The sequence below is a fragment of the Mesoplodon bidens genome, assembly GCF_964165515.1.
Source record: "Mesoplodon bidens genome assembly, chromosome: 16".
NCBI classification, from domain to species: Eukaryota; Metazoa; Chordata; class Mammalia; order Artiodactyla; family Ziphiidae; genus Mesoplodon; species Mesoplodon bidens.
In genome coordinates, this window is record NC_138173.1 from 15,652,462 (window position 1) to 15,671,549 (window position 19,088).

At 41.6% G+C, this 19,088-nt stretch overlaps 1 protein-coding gene across 15 annotated transcripts in view; it reads right to left on the reverse strand.

The window, feature by feature from the left end:
* Positions 1 to 19,088, reverse strand: part of NCOA2 (nuclear receptor coactivator 2) — a 277,145-nt gene that overhangs the window by 79,656 nt on the left and 178,401 nt on the right. For 14 of the 15 annotated variants that reach the window (XM_081258051.1, XM_081258053.1, XM_081258052.1 and 11 more), the window contains 2 exons: positions 16,857 to 16,961; positions 14,068 to 14,240 (listed from right to left, as the gene is read on the reverse strand). In XM_081258051.1, coding sequence (XP_081114177.1) covers positions 14,068 to 14,240; positions 16,857 to 16,942 — 259 coding nt within the window. In that variant the 5' untranslated portion in view covers positions 16,943 to 16,961. Of the gene's footprint in view, positions 1 to 14,067; positions 14,241 to 16,856; positions 16,962 to 17,690; positions 17,740 to 19,088 lie in introns of all 15 variants that reach the window. The other variant, XM_081258049.1, reaches the window with a different exon arrangement.

Consider the following 19,088-nt stretch of genomic DNA (forward strand, 5'->3'; position numbering starts at 1 on the left):
GGAAGGAAAGAGAGAGAGAGAGAGAGAAAGAAAGAAAGAAAGAAAGGAAGAAAGAACGAACAAGCTATGGTTCTTCCATCAAAGTGTTTACATGGTCACAGGGAGTTGTTTTTTTTTTAAGTTTAAACTATTGTATTACATGCCAAAATGAAATACGTATTTTACCGAACAATGAAAACACCAGCTGTGCAGCTTTGGGTTAAAGAGTAATTAAGGCTTCAGGTCTGCCTAGAAGAATGGCTAGACAGGTAATAGCAGGTGACAAACCCAAAATGGTTGAGACCAGATGGTGGAGGGTCTCGAACACCATGTGAAGACATTTTACTTTATTTTGTAGGCAGAAGAGGCTCACCGAAAGTTTTTGGAACAAGAGTTACATATCTAACACATTTTTAGGAAATCAATGTTGGTAGCAATGGGGATGAACTATAGAAGGTAGAGAAGCAGAGATGAGTTAAGGTAACAAAAGATGACTTAAAATAGGGTGCTGAGAATAAAAATGGGAAATATAAGGGGTGGAGATAATCACAGGACACGCTGAGGACCTGACAGAGCTGACTGGCTGGCTGCATATGGTGAAGAGGGAGAGGAGGTCGATGTGACCAGGACCCAGGTTTCTAGCCTAGATGAGCACAAAACAGGTGGTGCTGGCATGGCCTGAGACTGAGCACAGGGAACTGGACACACCATTCTGCTAAGGAGGCAGAGGAGAGACTGAGTTGTCTGGGATATGGGGCACCCAGGGGCGATGCCTACCAGGTGGCTGGAAATCTGGATGCGGGATGAAATGGCAAGGGCTGGGGAGAGGGGACTGGGGAAGGCCCTCACTGGGCATCTGTGCAATGAGAGGCATGGAAAGGCCTGAGATCTGAAGCTGACAGGATGTAGCACAGATGTGAAAGCTGAAGGGTGGAAACAGGTAAAACCGACGAAGGAGGGGATTTAGTTGGGGACAGAAAGAAGGTCAAGAGATAGATGAGGAAGGGAAGCCAGTGAACGAGCATGGAGAGAGTACAGACCAAAAGTAGCAGTGTTTTTGAGGACAGCTGGTCAACAGTGACACAGCTACTTAAGTGTACACTTGAAAGTGGTAACAATTTTATGTTATGTATATTTTACCACAATAAAAAATGGTTAAATTAAAATCAATTCTCAGGTTAAAGTTAATGGGTATCCAGAGTCTTTAATCAATAAGTTATTATAAGCACACCGGCAATTCTTATATTCTGTGACTTATCGTTCACTGTCACATTCTTAGTAAACAAAATAGGATTCAAGATCTGATGTGCTGATAAGATTAACTCTGGAATAAAAGCTAACTAACAACTGTAATAAGCCTCAAAACTGCAGAAGGCCAATTTTCACTCAACTCTGCACTTGAGGGAAAGCATAAGCTGTAAGGGTCTCCATTTCTTACCAACAAAGCTAAGAGGAAGAACATGATCATTCTTTTCCTGGAAGTATTACTTTGAAAACACCAGGCGGGGTGATAGAAAAGATGAGAGGATTAAAAATGGACTCCTACACTTATTAGGAGAGATAAATGACTCAGTAATTAGGAAAAGGTGAACATTTTCTAAGTAGAAATGAACTAAACTATTTCAGAGTGAACAGCAGTCATAAGAGGAGGAAAGAAGTGGGGATTGCCTCGATCTGCTCACCCCACGACTACAGACAACAGATAACAAGTCAGATGGATGAAGGCCATACTTCTTCTTCCTTGCCTGGAACCTATATAAAGAGGTTTAATGTAAAAGGCTTCAGGGAAAGAAACATTCTTTAGGGCAATGTGAGAGCTGGCTAAAGCGAGGGAAAATGTCTAAAAGGGAAATCTCAATGCCATTGTGTTATTTCTCATTTTCTTACTGATTTCAGATTTGCCTCAAGAGATCTTCCTTCTTGTACCTCAGAACCTCCTCCCCATATGCTCAGCTTTTATGGTCATGTTTGGTGCCCTAAACTATTCAGCAATTTATGATACTAAGACACTTGACTATAAAGGCATTCAGCGATGTCATATGGAATTAGATACTTATTCTTTTCAAAGTGTCTCCTTGCAAAAGATACTCAACATCGTTAATCATCAGGGAAATGTAAATCAAAACCACAGTGAGATATCACCTCACACCCATTAGGGTGGCCACTAGCAAAAAACCAGAAAATAACAAGTGCTGGTAAGGATGTGGAGAAATTAAAACACTTCTGCACTATTGGAAGGATTATAAAATGGTGCAGATACTATGGAAAACAGTATGGAAGTTCCTCAAAAATTTAAAAATAGAACTACTATATGACACAGCGACCACCCTGCTGGGTAAATATATTCAAAGGTATAGAAAACAAGATCTCCAAGAGATATTTGTGTATCTACATTCACTATGGCATTATTCACAATGGCCAAGATGTGGCAGGAATCTTAATGTCCATTGATGGATCAATAGGTAAAGAAAATGTGGTATACACATAAAATGGAATATTATTCAGCCTTTGGAAAGAAGAAAATCCTATCATATGGTATAGCATGGATGAACCTTGAGGATACTATGCTAAGTTAAATAAGCCAACCACAAAGACATAAATACTACATGATTCCACTTATTCATGAGGTATCTAAAGTCATCAGAGTTACAGAAACAGAAAGCAGAAGGTGGCTGCCAGCAGTTGTGGGGAGGGGAAATGGCAGCTGGTCAATAGGAATAGAGTTTCCATCACAGAAGACAAAAGATTTCTAAGTCTGTTGTACAACAGTGTGCACACAATTAACAATGCAACAATGTACGCTTAAAAATTGTTAAGAGGGTAAGATTATGTTATATACTTTTTGCCACAATTAAAAACTCATCAAACCAGAAAAAAAAAGTCTCCTTGGAAGGACCTATTAAAACAGTTGCCTGTATAATAATTTATTACTGTATAGTCCATCTCAGTCTGAAAATTAACTGGACCTGAAGCACACAAAGGCGGCCACATTTCCCGCTTCCTCGTGCTACCAGCGCAACAGGTTGGAGAAACAAAGAAAACCCAAAGAACAAAAAAACGAAGAAAAATCTACTTTAAAGCCTACATCAACCAGAGAATGGCAATAAAAAGAAGGGTCAAATAGTGGTATTTAGGCTCTATATTTTTAATCTATTCCTATATTAAAATCACTACACATAAATTTGATTGTATTCAGCCACTTCTAATCTTAAATAGTGAATTATACACACACACACACACACACACACAGAGTGAGTAAGTTATAATTGGAAACTCTTGTTATCTTCTCCTTACAACACTCCAAATATTTAATTCATTTCTCAAAAATTACATCATTATTGCACCCCAATGTTCACAGCAGCACTATTTACAACAGCCAAGACGTGGAAGCAACCTAAATGCCCACTGACAGATGAATGGAAAAAGAAGATACGGTACATATATACAATGGAATACTACTCAGCCATAAAAAAGAATGAAATAATGCCATTTGCAGCAACATGGATGTGCCTAGAGATTATCATACTAAGAGAAGTCAGAAAGAGAAAGACAAATATCATATGATATCACTTATATGTGGAATCTAAAAAAGTGATAAAAATGAACTTATTTACAAAACAGAAATAGACTCACAGACATAGAAAACAAATTTATGGTTAGCAAAGGGGAAGGGGAGGGGTAAATTAGGAGTTTGGGATTAACAAATACACACTACTATATATAAAATAGATAAACAGCAAAGACCTACTGTATAGCACAGGGAACTATATTCAATATCTTGTAATGACCTATAATGGAAAAGAATGTGAAAAAGAATGGATATATCTATCTGTATAACTGAATCACTTTGCTGTACACCTGAAACTAACACAACACTGTAAACTAACACAACAATGTAATTTACACCTGACACTAACACAAAACTGTAATATACTTCAATTTTTAAAATTACATCATTCTTCAAACTAAGAAGAATGAATAGATGTACACTTTAGCTCATGGAAATCTAAACGTATATGACAAAATCTTTAGATATAAGTTGTTTCAAAACCAATATATCCAGTATCTGCACAGCACTAGCATAAAGTGTGACTATGCTTTCTATGTTATATATTCTAGTCGGATACAATACGTCTATTTAAAATCGTTAGGGAACATATTCCACGTTAATTAAAGATCATAATAAAAATCATTATTAAAAAGTATAAAAAAACTCAGCACTCCCTCAGGATTTCAAAGTATACCCTAGGTGACAAGCCATGTAGATCTGTCATCCTTATCTTCTCTTAAGATAAGGAGCTAAACTTAACCAGAGTCTATGAAAGTTAAAAGTTCACCACCCAAATGTTCCTTAAGACACAAGTGCACTTTAAGGAGACAAGCTAAAATACTGTAAATACTATTCGTGGGCTTCCCTGGTGGCGCAGTGGTTAAGAATCCGCCTGCCAATGCAGGGCATACGGGTTCGAGCCCTGGTCCGGGAAGATTCCACATGCCGCGGAGCAACTAAGCCCGTGCACCACAACTACTGAGCCCACGAGCCACAACTACTGAAGCCCGCACGCCTAGAGCCCATGTTCCACAACAAGAGAAGCCACCGCAATGAGAAGCCCATGCACCACAATGAAGAGTAGCCCCCGCTCGCCGCAACTAGAGAAAGCCCGTGCACAGCAACGAAGACCCAACGCAGCCAAAAATAAATAAATAAATAAATTTGTTTAAAAAAATGTATAAAAAGATATTATTTGTTACAAGAGAAGTTGTAATTTATCAACCCTGTATAAGAGAATGTACTCACCCAATTGTTAGAATAAAAACTTCAAGTTCTTTAACTTAGGCTGCTCTTTCCCCCCAATATAAAGCCATTATACAAGGCTAGATGAAGGCTGGCATCAGAAAAATGTGACAGATATTTATTTTATATAAGACAAACACTGTGCTCAGAACTGCGGCAGGTGTGAGTGACGCGTTAGATACAATCTCTGCCATCAAGGAGTCTGTCATTCAACTGGGGAAGAAAAAGAAAAGCCCACAAAAAACCTCATCAGAATAAGATTAGATAGGACAAGAAATGATAGGAGATTCAAAGGACATGAGTCTTATACTGGTTGGGAATTAAGAAGTTCTTTGTTTAAAACAGCAGCCTTTGAGATGGGCCTTGAAGAAGGAACAGTAGGACTCTACTGGGAATAGACAGCAACAGGGAAAGGGAGGCATTCCAGAAAGGCAGGAAAGAGTCCCAGTGACACAAAAGAAGAAACACACAAGTCTGTGGTAGCAACAATTCGCAACAGGGTAGCAGTCTTAGGGTAGACACACTGAAGAGACGGGATACAGGAACACAGCACTGGGCCAGACGGTCAGACGTGGGGTGTTGGTGAAGGGCCCTGGCCACTGGAGGTTCTACCCTCATCCAGCCTGGATGCCTTCTCACGGTGCTCTATAAGCCTACCCCACCCCAGTGGCCTATTAAAGGTGGGTAGTGGTCAACCAGCTGAGGGGGACGAAGAGAGAAGCATTCCAGGCAGCAGGCATGGAGGCCAGGAAATGCGTGCAGTGCACTTGACGGCATACCCTGTAGGTGAGGGGATGGAAGTTCAGGGGGTTTGTAGGGTAGAGCAAGGGGGAGTATGGCACGACCAGAGACAGACCACACAGGGACTTGGATGCTGCGGTGAGGTTCTTCTTTGGGACTTTGTCACAGGCTCCCGGTAGGCAGTGAACCTGGGGCAGGAGGATCAGCTGGCGTCCTTTCAGGGGGGTTTCCTCGAGTATCTTCAGCCGATTCTCGCCGAGGAAAGGCCTGGTATCGCTCCCCCGGGCACAGTGGAAGATGCAGACACTCCCAAGCCCCCGAGCGGTAGCAGAGGCAGCAGGTTGGCAGCGGCGTACTGACGCACCTCCCGTGGACCACTCAGGGGAGGGTCAACGTGGGGGGCGGGCGGGGCGCGCTCAGCCCAAGGGCCCCTATCTACGTGCCCACAGCTGCCAAATGACTCTGCTTTTAAGTCATTAGTGAAAATGCCATAAGAAACTATAAAATTTTATATTTAAAACATGTCTCCACCTTTGTGTTTGGACTTGCACACGCATGCTTCTGAGGATGTTTACCAGCCTTCTCTATCTGCCAGGCTCTCTGTTGGTCTTTGCGGGTCTTACTGCCTTTTTATCTGTCGTTTTTCCCCTTCACTTCTTCCTGCTCCTTTTAAGTCCCCTCAACAAGTTATAAAAATAAATGAAAGGCTTTTAATTTTTTTAAAACATTTTTTGATGTGGACCAATTTTAAAGTCTTTACTGAATTTGTCACAACATTGCTTCTGTTTTATGTTTTGGCTTTTTGGCCCCAAGGCACGTGGGATCTCAGCTCCCCGACCGGGGATGGAACCCGCACCCCCTGCATTGGAAGGCGAAGTCTTAACCACTGGACCGCCAGGGAAGTCCCATGAAAGTCTTTTGAAATAAAGTATTGTTTCTTGTTACAGATGAATGAGACATTTTATTGTTCTCATGTTTTCACTTAGTTTTTCCTTCTTCTTCTTGTTTCTTTAGTTATGTGCCTTCCACTCCCCGCCCCCAGGAATCAGCCGCATTAAAAAAAAAAAAAAAAGTTTCCCCTTCCTAGTACAGGGTATCTCTAGAGTCTGGAGACCATAGTAGGTGACGTCAAGTGAATTCTGCTGTAGATAGTTAGGACTTTCTCATTTTACGTCACCTTCTCCAAATTTCAAAATTGCTTATGGTCCTGCGCTGACTGTCCCATTTGGCTCTGACCTGCCCTCTTCAGCCTCAAATCCAACCAAATGCTTCAAGCCATCTTACTACATCTTACTGTAGCTGAACAGTCCGACTTCGCACACACCGGGGGCCACGGAGGGCTCCTGGGGTTCTCTGCTCCCTGTTGGAAGGTCTCTCTCCTCCCCCCGGCCCCTGCTCTCTCATCTATTAGATCTTACACTTACAGCAAGGCCCACATCAACTTCACTGTCCTCCCTGAAGCCTGTACCAGCATCGGTAATTACACTTATTCCCACTGTCCCTGTGTTCCACAGCTGCCCGCGTACAAGCAGACTTCCCTCCAGATGAGTGAACGCTCCAAGGAAAAGAACCAAGTACTTACTGACTGCTGGATTCCTTCCCCCTTAGTGAATGCATAGTATGCCCTGCATACAGTATTTACTCAGTAAAAATTTTATGGAATGAATGTTTGCTCGAGTGAGATCAATACAGACAGCAGGGTGTCCGAATTTCTTTCCCTAACAGTACAAGGTGAGCAAGAAAACAAGCGATGCCTAACTTCCATTAGAGTGTGGAAGCCAGTTTAAGTCTTGAAATGAGAGCTCATGTCATAAATTGTTAAAATCCTAAAGCATTAGAGCACATTAAATTATTTAAATCCTCTTCATCTGAAAGCTGTTAAATACAAAAAAACTTCCATATACTTAGGGAAGAAAACCAAAAAACCCCAAACCAAGGGGCTCCTAGGAGGAACGAAAGTAAGAATTCCACCCTGCTCACTCATTTTAAGGATTTCATTAATAGTATGAGCCACTAAATCCACATGAAAATACGAAAGTGAACTATATGCATACCAGGGGGAAAGTATTTTATTTTCATTAAAAACTGCAATGTCAAGGACATACTGCTGATCACAGGTGATATTCTCAAACAAGGAAATAAAATTTGCTTTATCTCTAGATGCATGGAACCCTGTAACAGTTTCAAATCTTCAAGAGTAAGCTAGGGGGCTTCCCTGGTGGCGCAGTGGTTGAGAGTCCACCTGCCGATGCAACGGACGCGGGTTCGTGCCCTGGTCTGGGAAGATCCCACTGGGCCTGCGCGTCCGGAGCCTGTGCTCCGCAACGGGAGAGGCCACGACAGTGAGAGGCCCGCGTACCGCAAAAAAAAAAAGAAAAAAAAAAGAAGAATAAGCTAGGGCCGGATTCGTTCCTGTCTTGATGTAAGTAAGGATGAAATGAAAAGTGCCATGACTCCAGCCCTCTTTAGTTCTCCTTAAAGGTTCTTGAAAAATGTCACTCAGGTAACAGGGATGAGAAGGAGCCTACAAGGTGCAGCAGGGGCAACAGAGCCGGGGGAGGGGTGCAGCCAGGGTCACGCCAAGCACATTTTTTTTGGCCATGCCACCCAGCTTGCGGGATGATCTTAGTTACCCGACTGGGGACTGAACCCGGGCCCCGGCAGTGAAAGCACCAAGTTTTAACCACTGGACCACGAGGGAACTCCCCAAGCACTACATTTCTGAGTTCTGTCTCTGAATGGATAGTTTTGATAGCTCTGTTTACTTATTTCTGTATTACAATAAAAAGAATCAACATTGTCAGAATATTAAGGTTTACAACCATAACAGAGAAAACATCCGAAAACGACTTGTTTCCTTATCAATATTGAATCCTTAGCAAGAAAACCTAGATTCATTTGGATGAGGACTCCAAGTCCAGATGTCAGAAACCATGGTGAGAAGAGCAATAACTACTGCTAAGTCTCCTTACCTGCCAAGCACTAGACTAAACCCTCTATAAACACATTGATCACAGTCTCCACACGAGCAATGTGTAGTGGACGTTATCATCCCCTTTTTACAGATTAGGAAGTAAAGGCCCAGAGATGTTGGGCTATTTAGACACTGTGGTGAAGAGAGAGACCGCGTTCATCTGATTTTAAAGAACCCTCGTGCTCTTAATAAGCTCATTATATTGATTAACGTATTCTGCCAACTGAGTTTGGTGCTCGTGCTGGTCTATTACACAATCTACACTGCTGGCCCACTTTTACATCTGGCTGCCTGACTTTGTCCATTTAATTATCGTCAGCACCTTTAGAAGAACAGGATGAAAAAGAAGTTGACAGTTGAAATTTAAACTATATGGAGTGTATAAAGGGCCACTAATTTTTGTTTTTGTTTTTTTTAAACTTAGAACACATATGTCATCGGTCTCCTCCTATTCATTCTCCAACTGATCAAGAGTTAGTACTGTCATAAATACTTGACTGGTGATCCATGACACTGACTTCAGTATGACTGTGTCTACAAGGGCACGCCTACCCTTTCCAGGGCAATGGATGACTCTGCCATCACCCTAAGATTTCATCACATGGAACATAAACAATGTCTGGAAGCATCACCCCAAAGCCTGATTTGCAGACATCCTACCCCTGGAAGGGATCTGATATCGGAGCCCTTCTGCTCACTCTGCTTGGTGACAGCTATTAGTTCACACCTAGGCGTCAGCTTTGAGTAATTGAATTTCCCTCACAAGAACTTCATGTATTTAACATGGGGGGAAAAAAAACTGGAAGGAAAAATATAATCTTAACGGGCTCTACATTTTACTCTTATGTGCTAGAATTAGGTTGTTTCCATTGCTATTCCCTTGAATTTTAAAATAATGAGTTCATGAATTTGACGCACCTTCATTTACAATACAACCTCCTATGCCCACCAGTGGTATACTGGGAAATGCTTAAAAACCAGCTCCTTGGGGGAAAAAATAGTAATGTTGATTACATAATGTTGATTACAAATTTTACTAGTACAAAGTACGTGGAGTATATAATTTACAAATGATAATAAAATATACAACACCCTTTATTGTAAATTCCAGACAGCCAACTGATTCTAATAGAATGTTTGTTGATTTTTTGCCAAACTCTTATCTGTAGCTAACTTATAATTATAGCTGATGAAAGAATATAGTTCTGACATGAATGTTGTTTGAAATTTTCATTTAAGTTAATGAGACAAAAGTGAAATAATGAAAATACATGAAGAAGATATCGAACGTAGAAATTCAATTGTCAGTTTGTAAGTGACTTTTTTGCTGAAGTGGACAATATTTTTTATGTGTGCATGTAATGTCTATCTAATGTTAAAATGTTAGATGTTAATTAGAGATTCACAGTAACCACCACTACCTAGTGTTTCTATCATGTAGACACAAGACACAAAAGGCCGCTAGAGCATAGATAATAGTAAAATGCAGTACAATGATTAGGAAATGATGAGTTTTAGTTTTCCTTACCTTTGTGTTTTTAAATATAATTTAATTGTACGTCTAAACAATTTTTAATAATGGCTGTGCTTATCAAGTGGCTTATAAAGTTCTTGAAATTTAACAATTGGTTCTCGTTGCTTGATAACCAGCTGACTCCAGCACACCACTGCCCCACCCCCTCTCTTAAAATACTTATTTTTTTGATGCTATGTGCAATTGTAGGGGAAATTTACATGTATGAACCAATCCGTAATCCCAATGTTCTCATATGGGCACTACAATCTAAATTAAATCATTAGAATAATCACAATGAGAAACCAGACGATCTTTTAGGTTGCCTGATTCAACAAGGAACCCCGCCCCCCAATCTAGCCTGCACCAATGTGAATTTTTGAAATATACCTTTTCATTCTTATTGCTATTCACGGTCAGAAAAATAATAACAAAAGGGTGAAACCAGTTCTCCACTGACTGATAAGTACATCCTATACTCAAATATGCTGCACTGGGCTTCCCTGGTGGTGCAGCAGTTGGGAACCCGCCTGCCATTGCAGGGGACACGGGTTCGGGCCCTGGTCCGGGAGGATCCCACATGACGCGGAACAACTAAGCCCGTGCGTCACAGCTGCTGTGCCTGAGCTCTGGAGCCCGCGAGCCACCGCAGTGAGAAGCCCGCGCACCACGACGAAGAGTAGCCCCCGTTCGCTGCAACTAGAGAAAGCCCACGTGCAGCAACAAAGACCCAGTGCAGCCAAAAATAAATGATAATAAATAAAATACTATAAAGAAAAAAAATCTTATGAAAAAATATGCTGCACTAAAGAGGCTTTAAATGAAGTGACAAATGTTTTCCAAACAATACAACTCATTTTAGATTATTATTTTAGAAAAAAGAACAAAAAGCGTTGGGGTAATAGAGGAGATACTACCTCAAAGAGGGCAGTAGAAATGTATTAATCATTAGAACTCCCCTCACGTTTCAGTCACTTTATGCTTCAATTTTATTTTTTAAGAGCACAGGAGTCGCCAGGTATTTTCCATAGGAATTTTAAAATTTAAGTTTCTAGCTAAGGAGTGTGAAACTGGACTCACTAATCCATAATTAAATCATTTGTATTTTTCATATTACTTATTATTCTTCTGTGAAATAGAAGCAATATTAGTCTTCCCAGTTAGGAAAAAAGTTTATTCACTACTTATGACTATTCTTTGTAAGTTACAGACGCCAGATGTTTTCCACATTTACCAGCATCATATCACATAGGAAGAAACACCCCACTTCAATATCAAAAAGCTGGTGTCATGGTTGAAGTGCAGACTCTGTGTGCACTTGGTCTGCTACCAAGGTGCACTGCCACGTGACGCTCTTGGAGAGGTAGCGTCTACCAAACACAGGTCTCGGAAAGTGCTACAGACCAGGGAGGTTTCATCATTTAGATAGCTGGTAACCCCCTCCAAAACCCCATCCTTTAGGCCATTTAAAAATATCCATCATCCTCTGCCTTTGTTCCCAAGCCTACGGAAGCGTGAGTAGCAGCTGATGACCGAGCAGACTCGAGTGAAAAAGCCCATCCTGCCTGGCTGAGCTGCCTGAGCTTTGGACGCTGGCGGGTTCCTTTCACAGGAGCCCGCTTTCCCGACTGTGGAGCCTTTAGTTGCACCTCACGCAATCCAGCTTAACTCTTCAGGACAGTTAGGATTTTATTCAGCCTGATAGCTGCGACTGCAATACAAATTAAGTTTGGGTGACGCTGTAAAGATGATGGTTGGATTCTATTTACACTGATTGACAGTTGGGTGGGTGGACACACACAGAGGGAGAAGGAAGGGTTCCGATCCGACCTACGTGCTGCTCTTGAACCTTAGCTGGCTGCCAGCTGCTGAGAGAAACCAAGGTGGCCACACAGAGCTGTTGGTGGATGCGGAGTCCTCTGGCCCCAGAAAAAATGTGACTTTCTTCAAATGACCCTGTAGGGGAGCATATTCATAACCATTTCCCCACCTTTTTTCCCCCTGCTTTCCATCTGAAGGAAGAGCTCACTGTATGAAGATCTGAGCATAGGTGAAGAAAAAAGGTGCCTTCCCACTGAATGTGGGAAAGATATTTACTGAATACGTACTAAACGCTTACTGTGATGAGTACCTGCTGGGAGCATTTACGTAGCTCCTAATTTCTTCAACAGCCGTGCAACCTAGATATGATTGCTAAATTCTATGTGAGGAAACCGAGTCGCAGAGAGAGAAAATAATTTGTCCAGGTTCAAAAAGTCTGTAAGAGACAGAACCAGGATTCATACCCAGCCTCCACCCGATCTGATTCTAAGGTCCCTGTTCTCTCTAAAAAACAATTTATTAAACAAGCAATATTCTTAAAATATTAGATTGGTCGAGAAGTTAAAAGTATACTTGTACTTTCATTTGGGTTTTAACTGCTGCTTCCCTTTTCAAAACGCGTTACTTTTCAAATTAATGGAAACAATATTGTAAGAGGGAGATGGGACAGGGTTTTTATTGTCGCTGCTTCTTGGGTGGTCGTGGTATGGCGGCCTTGATTACACCCACAGAGAAGGTACGGCAGAGTCCCAGTGTGACACATCTTAACGTGTTTTATGGTTTGAAGGGGGGAATAACCAAGGTTTTGCAAAACTGTAAAACCTGTGCAAGATCTTGATAGTAAAATACATACACATATAACTGTTTTCAAGTGTGAAAGTTCTACCTAATGTGGGATGTTCACAAAATCGAATCATTCAAAATCCATAGAAAGGGGCAACAAGAAGCTTAATGATTTCTCCACTGCAACGATACCAGAACCTAGAAATGCAGCAACTTCAAAGCACTGTTACCTTGAACCAGTTATTTCTCCTAAAAATTTTAGGAATATGATTTTATCCATTTGCTGATACCAAATTGAGATTAGACTGAATTGTTAACTAGAGAACCTCAAAAGGAACAAAAGGAATACGAAAGAGATGAAGGCGACTGAGGCATGCAACTGAGAAGAAAGTCCATGAAAGCTGAATGTTACGATGATATAATTTTGATGGAGAAACCAGGAAATACTAATTTTCAGAGCGGGCTGGTGTTAGAAACTGCGTGGTAGATGCTATGTGTATATGTTTCAGTTCTTCGAAGACAGAACTGTACTTGCAAAGTTTTGGGCTCACACAGCTATAGGGACAAAGACATTATTTTTCTAAAATCTGCCTCTTTTAAATGTTATATAAAAGGCAGAGAAAAAAACCGATATGAACTCTAAGAGGACGCATTCAAAAACAGATTACAGGAGATTATTATCTCCTGAAGGAAAGCAGTGTATAAAGACTTCAGGAGCATATACTGGCCCTGGGCACCAAGACGCTGTTTGGACTTGCCTAATACAGATTTTTTTGGCACTACAAAGTCCAATGTGATTTTTAAAACATTATTTTCTTAAATTTTTTTTCTGTAGGCAAAAACATCAAAGAAGAGAGGCAGAAAATGATCTCAGGAAAAAAAAAAAAAAAAGAAAGAAAGAAAAGAAAACCCCAGGAAGAAAGCTGTCATGTTCTGTGTTTCAACTTCACAGAAGAATTCTATCTAGAGGTTGAGCCTTTCCAGTCTATCTCTTGTCACTCAGGATATGAAACTCTAATTTAATGGCATGGCCAGTTGAGGCTCACACTTCAATATGCTGACGAGCTGAAACAGGAGGTGCTTCACTCCCTTACGTCTGGTTTCCATCCTCGGTTGGCTCCTTACTTGCAAATTATGACAGTCGCTTGCTGTGTAAGCTGTAAAAATTCTAAGGCAGGGGAGGAGAATCAGCGGGCACCTAACTGAGTTTCACTAGGTGAAAAGTGACATCACCCTGCCTCACCTCGGCCCCCTCCGTCTTTAGGGAATTGTTGAATTTTATATAAAGCCTATTTATAAACCACTGCAAGTGATACCTGCATTCATCTTGCCCTGTGACATCACCTTCTCATCAATAATTTAAACCTAAGAAATGGATTAAAGGGACTCTGAAGGGATTTCTCACACATGGAAAAAGAGAAACCAACTAAACTCTCCAAAATATTCATTCACTCCTCTTACCTTGTTCTTTGATCTGACGAATTTGCTTCACAGTTTCTTTTAAGATTGCACATTTGTCAGGTTTGAAGTTAAAGTTGTCTATATCGTTAAAATTAGCAAAAATCAGCTCTGCAAGTTCTTCAATATATTTATTTTCCTGTTCACGATTACGTTTCTCAGTGCTCCTCTTGGGGCTATTATGAAAAAGAGAAGCATGTTAACCAAGTTCTAATATAAAGAGAGCAAACAAAAGTTACTTATAGAAACATGGAATACTCTGGTGGAAAAAAACCCTCGAATCTGCCCTAAATGTTGCATGGTTTTTCTTTTGAAATCAAACTTACCCCAGTTGGTAATTACATATTTACTTGTGTGATCATTTGTTCAATGTGTTTCATGTCTCCCACTGGACTTGTAAGCTTCACAATGACAAGGACAGGATGATTTGCTCACCAGTATGCTTAATGCAGTGCTTGGTAACAAAGAGGTATCAAATTCATTGTTGAATAAATAAAGAAGAGTTTTAGAAACATAAGGGAGCTCACGCTTATAAAAATTTATTTAAGACTAATAAAAGAGGGGAAGTTAACCTAGTTAAAATAGGAATAAATAAACTTCAATGATTTTTGATAAAGCACAGCAAAATGATGAAAATAAATCTTTATGATTTCATAGACTTCTTTAGGATGTTCATAATCAAACCTAACGGCCTTTTAAGATAACGTTAAAAACCACAGTACAGCTAGAAACAAAAGCGAAACTGGCCCCAGGGTCTTTGTTAACTGTCCAAGCTGAATGACATGCAAAACGTAAACAAGCGGTCCAAGTTCGACTTGAGTTTGAGAATGTTAATGGAAGGGAGGGAAAAAATAAAAATTGGCAAGATCTCCTCATCTGAATTTGAGGAAATAGCAAACTCAAAAGTTCCCTTTGGTAATTACAGCATACAATTTTTTTCTCAAGTACGGTAGAGTCCACTGGATGACATTCAAACAATACAATAAATAAGAAAAGCAAGTTGTTTAATGCAGCAGCTCTCTGTATCCTTAGTATATAATTATTTGTATGTGATGCCAATTTATAAAATCTTGTAATTTGTAGTAGACATTCATACGTTTGCCTCTAAATGTTAGCTTTATTCTCATGTACTAATAAACCTAAGATAGAACACAATCTCTCCACTTTACAGTGGTTGCATGAGTTGTCCAAGATCACCTAGTGAGTGACTGGTAGAGCAGCGACCGGAATTGGTTTTGCTAAGTCTCGTCTTCACTGCTGGCTTCCACCCTATTAATTCCAGGGAAAGGGAGACAGTGGCTGCCATGCGCAGAAGAGCTAAGTTCCCATTCTGAACCTCTCTACCCCCTTCACCTCCCTCCATCACCCCTGCCCCCCGAAGATGCCAACGAAATGACACATGGGTGGGAAGGAGGGGCTGTGCTCCAAGGCCCGGGGGAGGCAGGCGCTGTGCTCATCCCGAGAACCAGCAGAGCAGTGGTGAGAGAACAGGCTCCATTTACCAGCTGGCCTCCTCAGCCAGGACCGCCGGGCCCTGAAGGCGGTTTGACAGACAGAAGGCTGAGGCTGGCCAGGATGACCCAGGGAACCTAGAGGCCGCACACAGGAAGATGGGGGCTGCGGTGTGGACGGTGGCCATTTACGCGGCTTGTTTTGCTTGGCGACCAGATGGGGAAAATGGAATGGCTTTCTGCTCTTCCTCCTTCTTTCCCTAGTCCTCTTCCCTACTGCTCCTCGTAGGATCTTTCTACTGGCCACGGGACAGAAGTGGCTGTCTAACGTTTAAAAAGCATTTGCACAATTTAAATCATCAAAAGAATGAAGTCTCTCTTCTACCCCTGATTCCCCATTTGCCTAGTCCTCATCCTCCCAAATGAGTAACAACTCTTATGTTTCTTAATTATCCTAAAACAGTATATAGAATTCTTATTCTCCTCCTTTTCTATACAAATGGTAGGACTCCATCAAGATTTTCTGAACCTTGCTTTTTCTCCATAACAATATTCTCAAGAGATATTGATATTGTTAAAATCAATCCATAAAGAGTGTCCTCATCCTTTTTCAGAGCTGTATTGGGTGTATCACAGCTGTTTAGGTTTTTCCTAATCTTTTGTGCTTATAATCAACGCTGAAATGGGCAACCTCATTTTGCATGTGTCAAAGTATATTGTCGGAAAATTCCTAGGAATGGAACTACTAGTTCAAAAGAAGATATGCATTTATAATTTTAACAGAATCTGCTAAATTACCCTGCATGGAGGTTATAACAACTCATACTTCCACCCATAATGATATATGATATGATATGCAACTTGTTTTAAAGTTATTTGTTTTAGTCACTGAAGACGCACAGTCTTTATCACCAACTCAAAAGCAAGGGGATTCAATATTTCATTTCTTGCTCTTAAATATAAAAAAAAAGAAAGAAAGAATAAAAGCCAGTATAAATATAAAAGCAAACTTTTTTACTATGGGTTGTCTTGTCATGACATTCTAAAAGCAAACAGGAGTAAAAATGTGAAAAATTCAAGATTATATAGAATAAACTGGTGTTAAGAGTCAAAGTACACAGGGGACCCAGAAGTATGTAACTTTCCCCTTCTTGTAAAGAATAATAAAATCTGTAACCGATTAGCATATCTAAAATGGAAGCTAAATAATACATAACTGTCCAAAGACTTGACAGTTAGGGAGGAAAAAAAACCACAGAGCATTTGAATCAGGTGTGAAATCAATGTGATAAAATATCAAAGGCTCACACGTGTGGCTTTCATTCTCAGTGAGAATCTAACCTGGGTCCAAGCTGGTCAGGACATTCCTTACGCTTTCTTGTCTCTGCCCTGGATGGGTCAGAGGTATTTTCTCCCATCCCACTCATCGTGAACACATATCAGCAACTGAAACAGAAAACAAGGAGAAAACAAGTGAAGAGAGCTGATGATCAATTTACCAACAATAAAAAAAGCTATGGCTTTAATCAGAAATTTGACAACAGTAATTAACACATTGTTTTGATTTATGTGCATGTATATAATTCCCAATGAAAAGGCATGTATAATTTTTTTTTGTAACTGTGCTTAAGTTAAGCAAATGTAAAGGTAAACAATTAAAAAACAAACAAGCCTACCTGAATGGGCCCACCCTTTGAACAGCAGCACCCTGAACGATACGCTATCTGCTAGTCTTGCGTCTCTGCCGCCAGCCTCCAGTTTCAGGAGCACTCTCGCACCACGTGGGAGCTACAGGTGCCATAAGGGGCCCCTCCCAGACTCTGTTTGGGGTTGGCCAATGTCAAGTCTGTGCTGCAATCACTCACCCATGAAGAACAGCCCCGGGAAGAGGCAGTGCCTCGCCACCAAGCTGAATGTTTCCAAATCTGACCAGGGCGCTCTGACACCCCTGTCCTGGCGAGCAATGCCCCTCAAACAGAGGATCTTCCTGCCTCCCTGGCATCCCCCTGGGGTCTCCTCCTGCATCAGCTGCTCACTGCTCCCTCCTCAGGGCCCTCTCTCCTGGCAGCTCCCTCCCTGAGCAGTGGCTTCCTCTCACATCCTGCCACCCCTGACCCTCCCTCCCTCCCTCAGCTGGTCTTAAGATGCGCTCAAAAGATCAGAAACGTTACTGACCCTAATGGAGGAGGCCAATTACTGGTCCCTGCTCTCTGAGTCCCTTTCCCTAAGAAAATAAAAGGACATATAATAAGAGAATCAGCGTGTTCACGTTGGTCATCATGAGTGCCATCAAAATAACATTTAAATATGCAAATAACAAGAGTGACAGAGGTTTAAGTTCCAAAAGAACTAAGCAAAGGGACTAGAAAAGACTTTGAGGAAGTGGAAGGCAGTGTGACTGAAGGTGCTTAATAACTGCTCAGCAAGAGAAAAACGACGGCCCCAAAAGTTTAAGTCAGCACGTACAAGTCTCTCCCAGAGTTCTAATTCTATGCCATCTCCCCCTGTCTTCCGTCCCCCAGGCTTCAAGAACTGCCTTCGCCCTCCTTCTTTTCCTGCAGTGGCTTTTTATCCTTTCCAGACTGGAAAAATCCGAGGGACGTGCCTTAACAGTAGAAGGTCAAGAACTTATAGAAGATGCCAGAGAGTGACAGTTCATCCAGAGCGAGGACAAAGAGGAAGGTGGGCTAAGAGAGCACCACCCAGCTCCAATGGGCAGCACAGTCACACAGCCGTCCAACCGCCCGGCTGCTCCCCAGGCTGGGATCTGGGCGCTCAGGTGCACTACACTCATTTTTTCTGGCCTCAACTCTGATCCAAGGGGGGACGAGGAGTTAAACTTTTTTTTGAGGAATCCCGTGTAAGGAGGACGAAGAGACACTGTATCAGCTGAGGGAGGTGGTGCCAATCACATTCTATTCAAGAGGTCACATCAGGAGGGGACAATTCTGAAAGGTAGTGCCGGAGCTTCCTGCTGCTGGGAGCTATGTAACTAGTCCCAAGGTCCTGTGCTGTACTCACAAGTTTGGGTTGATAAGTATAATCTGTATCTAGTTACTCTCTGTGCATTTAGCATTTACTCCGCACCAAGCAATGTACAGATATAATTTAATCAGCAAAGACAGACTATGAGAAGCAGGAGAGCAAAGAAGCCAGGACACATATCCAAGCTCCACCAGTTGGTTCGCTGTGGGACCTTAAGAAGAAGTTACCTCTCGTGCCTCGATTACCTCGTCTGTAAAATGGGGATAATCATTAGCATCTATAGCACAAGGCTGTTGAGTGGGATTGACACACTGGCTTACGCACTCTTAACCACAAAGTTATGGCAAGGGGTCGCCTCATCAAAACAGCCATTCTCCCTCTACTCATGGAATCACGGGTCAGATGGGACAAGCAAGATCCGGACTGCCTGGCCCCCATGCTTGACTCCTTCCCCCTCACCTAAATATCATTTGTTCATTCAAAGACTGCCGGCCTGCCACTGTGCGTCAGGCTCAGCGTGTGAGGACCGTGAGAAGGGATGTCTCTCTCTAGAAGGAAACAAGGTGAGGGAGAGAAATTTATGTAGGA